We start from the raw sequence: 1,931 nt of genomic DNA, 5'->3' as shown, positions 1-1,931 counted from the left end.
CCATTGTATACACACACCTCCTGTCAAATTAAAACAATGTCCTCTGCGCTTGCTAGAAATCTTCATGAAAATATCAATCTATTGTAACGTAGAGAAAGTTCCTGTTGTCTTACGTTTAATGCTCCCATGCAGTATCCTTCAAATACCAGTTAAAAGAATGCCCGTGTCTTACACTGTCCCAGTGTGTCCAGTACTTCGAAACATCTTAATAACTCACTTCTTTATCCGCTCAGACAATTAAAGGTCCCTATGACATTATAGTATTCCTCATCTTTGAGAAATATCCTTGTGAGGGGCCAGCACTATGCTTTGAAAATGAGCGACGCTGAGTTTAGAAAGTCACTAAACTCGAACACCAACAAAAGTAGACAAGGAAGGCTCTTAATCGTAAAAACAAAACAACTAAAAAACATCCTGAAAAGTCCAAGCACATTTTGCCCAGCTCTAAGGCAATCATATATTGAAAACATCTTCGAAAATCAACCCCAAATTAGGGCTCTTTACAAACAATGTTGAAACTGATTAGTTTTAGAATTAAGGTCTGAAACCCAAAAGCGAACAACCGTACTATTAACAATTATGTTCTTATAACATATGGTCAACTCAGTACTTTTGCAAAAACGTTGGAAATCAATCCTAACTACTCCAAAACCTTGGCCCCACAACCTCCAACAACAAAAAAATAGTTCTTTTGCTATAACTCTGGAAAATCATCCAATTGCTTATGTAGCTCTAAAGTCTCACCTCCTTTCCTCTCGGGTGGACCATGTTTGGAGAAGTATTGCAAAACGCCATACCCTGAAGATACAAATGTAGTGCGATTATAATTCAAAGTCAGTTTGTCTGAATAACTTTTTCTAAAAATAGGCACGTTACCGAAAAAAGGAAATTTATCAGTAACGTAATATTCAACCTCTTTTGAACTATGACTCGGATGACACAGCTTCCAGTCCTTGAAGGGACTGTTTTCAATATAGATTGTTTGTTGAGTTCACATGCTTTTTCTACCGTCTTTGCATGGTCTTATTGACCAAAATCTTAATGTACTAAACCCAATAAAATGCTTTAAGTCAATAACAAATCCAAAGAAAAGCAGTTCCTGTCACGTTACAATTTACTTTGCTTCGAGCTGAATATAACGTTGTGAAATCACCCTTATAAAAAAAACTATATTGTAGCATTATCTAACATTAGAGAAAAACTGCTCTGAATTCGGTTAAAAGGGGAGAGATGAGAGTAGGAGATACGGGGAAACTCATTAAAGTTAATTTCAACTTCCCGTTAGTTAAGAATTAAACCCAAGATAGTTCGCACTTCATACCAGCAAAATATGGACCAAAGTACCAAGCGCAATCAGTTCTGCTAAAATGTAAAACAGTGCTGTGAGAACTAGTAATGGCACAATATTACAAGCAACATATCCGCAAGGTATTCGATAAGACATGCTATTATATATGTATTTAGGTTAGTATTCAGCTATTCCTGAGAAAGGAGCGTATTTTAGAGGCAAAACGTCTGTCTTATGCGACTTCATTAACAAAGGCGCTTGTGTAATACGAAAGGAAATTAAAAACAAGTGTCAACATAATATAGGCAGATATATCGAGAAAATGCCCAGTTTAATATGGGGGTCCAAACAAGTATAAAGAAAAAGAGAGCAAAACAAGCCAGTAAAACGACACGTTCTCAGGGGAAGTTAACTTAAGCACAACCCCCCCCCTCCCATTCAAAGGAGAATCATTATACAAGTAATGCAGTCATGACTATTGGGCTGCAGCAGCAACCCTCTGCCAGCCACTTACTATAAGTCCTTGCTGCATTGCACGTATGCTGTACCATCCAGCTATTCCAAAGTGATTGGATCCTGAAAAAGCAAACAGAAGATGTTTCTCTCTCTCTTTCTCTCTCTCTCTCTCTCTCTCTCTCTCTCT

General features: G+C 37.5%; 1 protein-coding gene across 1 annotated transcript in view; it reads right to left on the bottom strand.

Moving 5' to 3' along the window:
- The window catches only part of LOC101851923 (uncharacterized oxidoreductase YjmC), a gene marked incomplete at its 5' end in the record, with an annotated part of 20,837 nt that overhangs the window by 12,345 nt on the left and 6,561 nt on the right, over nt 1-1,931 (bottom strand). The window contains 2 exon segments of the mRNA XM_035973972.1: nt 745-798; nt 1,803-1,864. Coding sequence (XP_035829865.1) covers nt 745-798; nt 1,803-1,864 — 116 coding nt within the window.

This window comes from Aplysia californica, unplaced genomic scaffold, assembly GCF_000002075.1.
Source record: "Aplysia californica isolate F4 #8 unplaced genomic scaffold, AplCal3.0 scaffold00039, whole genome shotgun sequence".
Taxonomy (NCBI): Eukaryota; Metazoa; Mollusca; class Gastropoda; order Aplysiida; family Aplysiidae; genus Aplysia; species Aplysia californica.
This window is presented reverse-complemented; position numbering and strand designations above follow the sequence as displayed.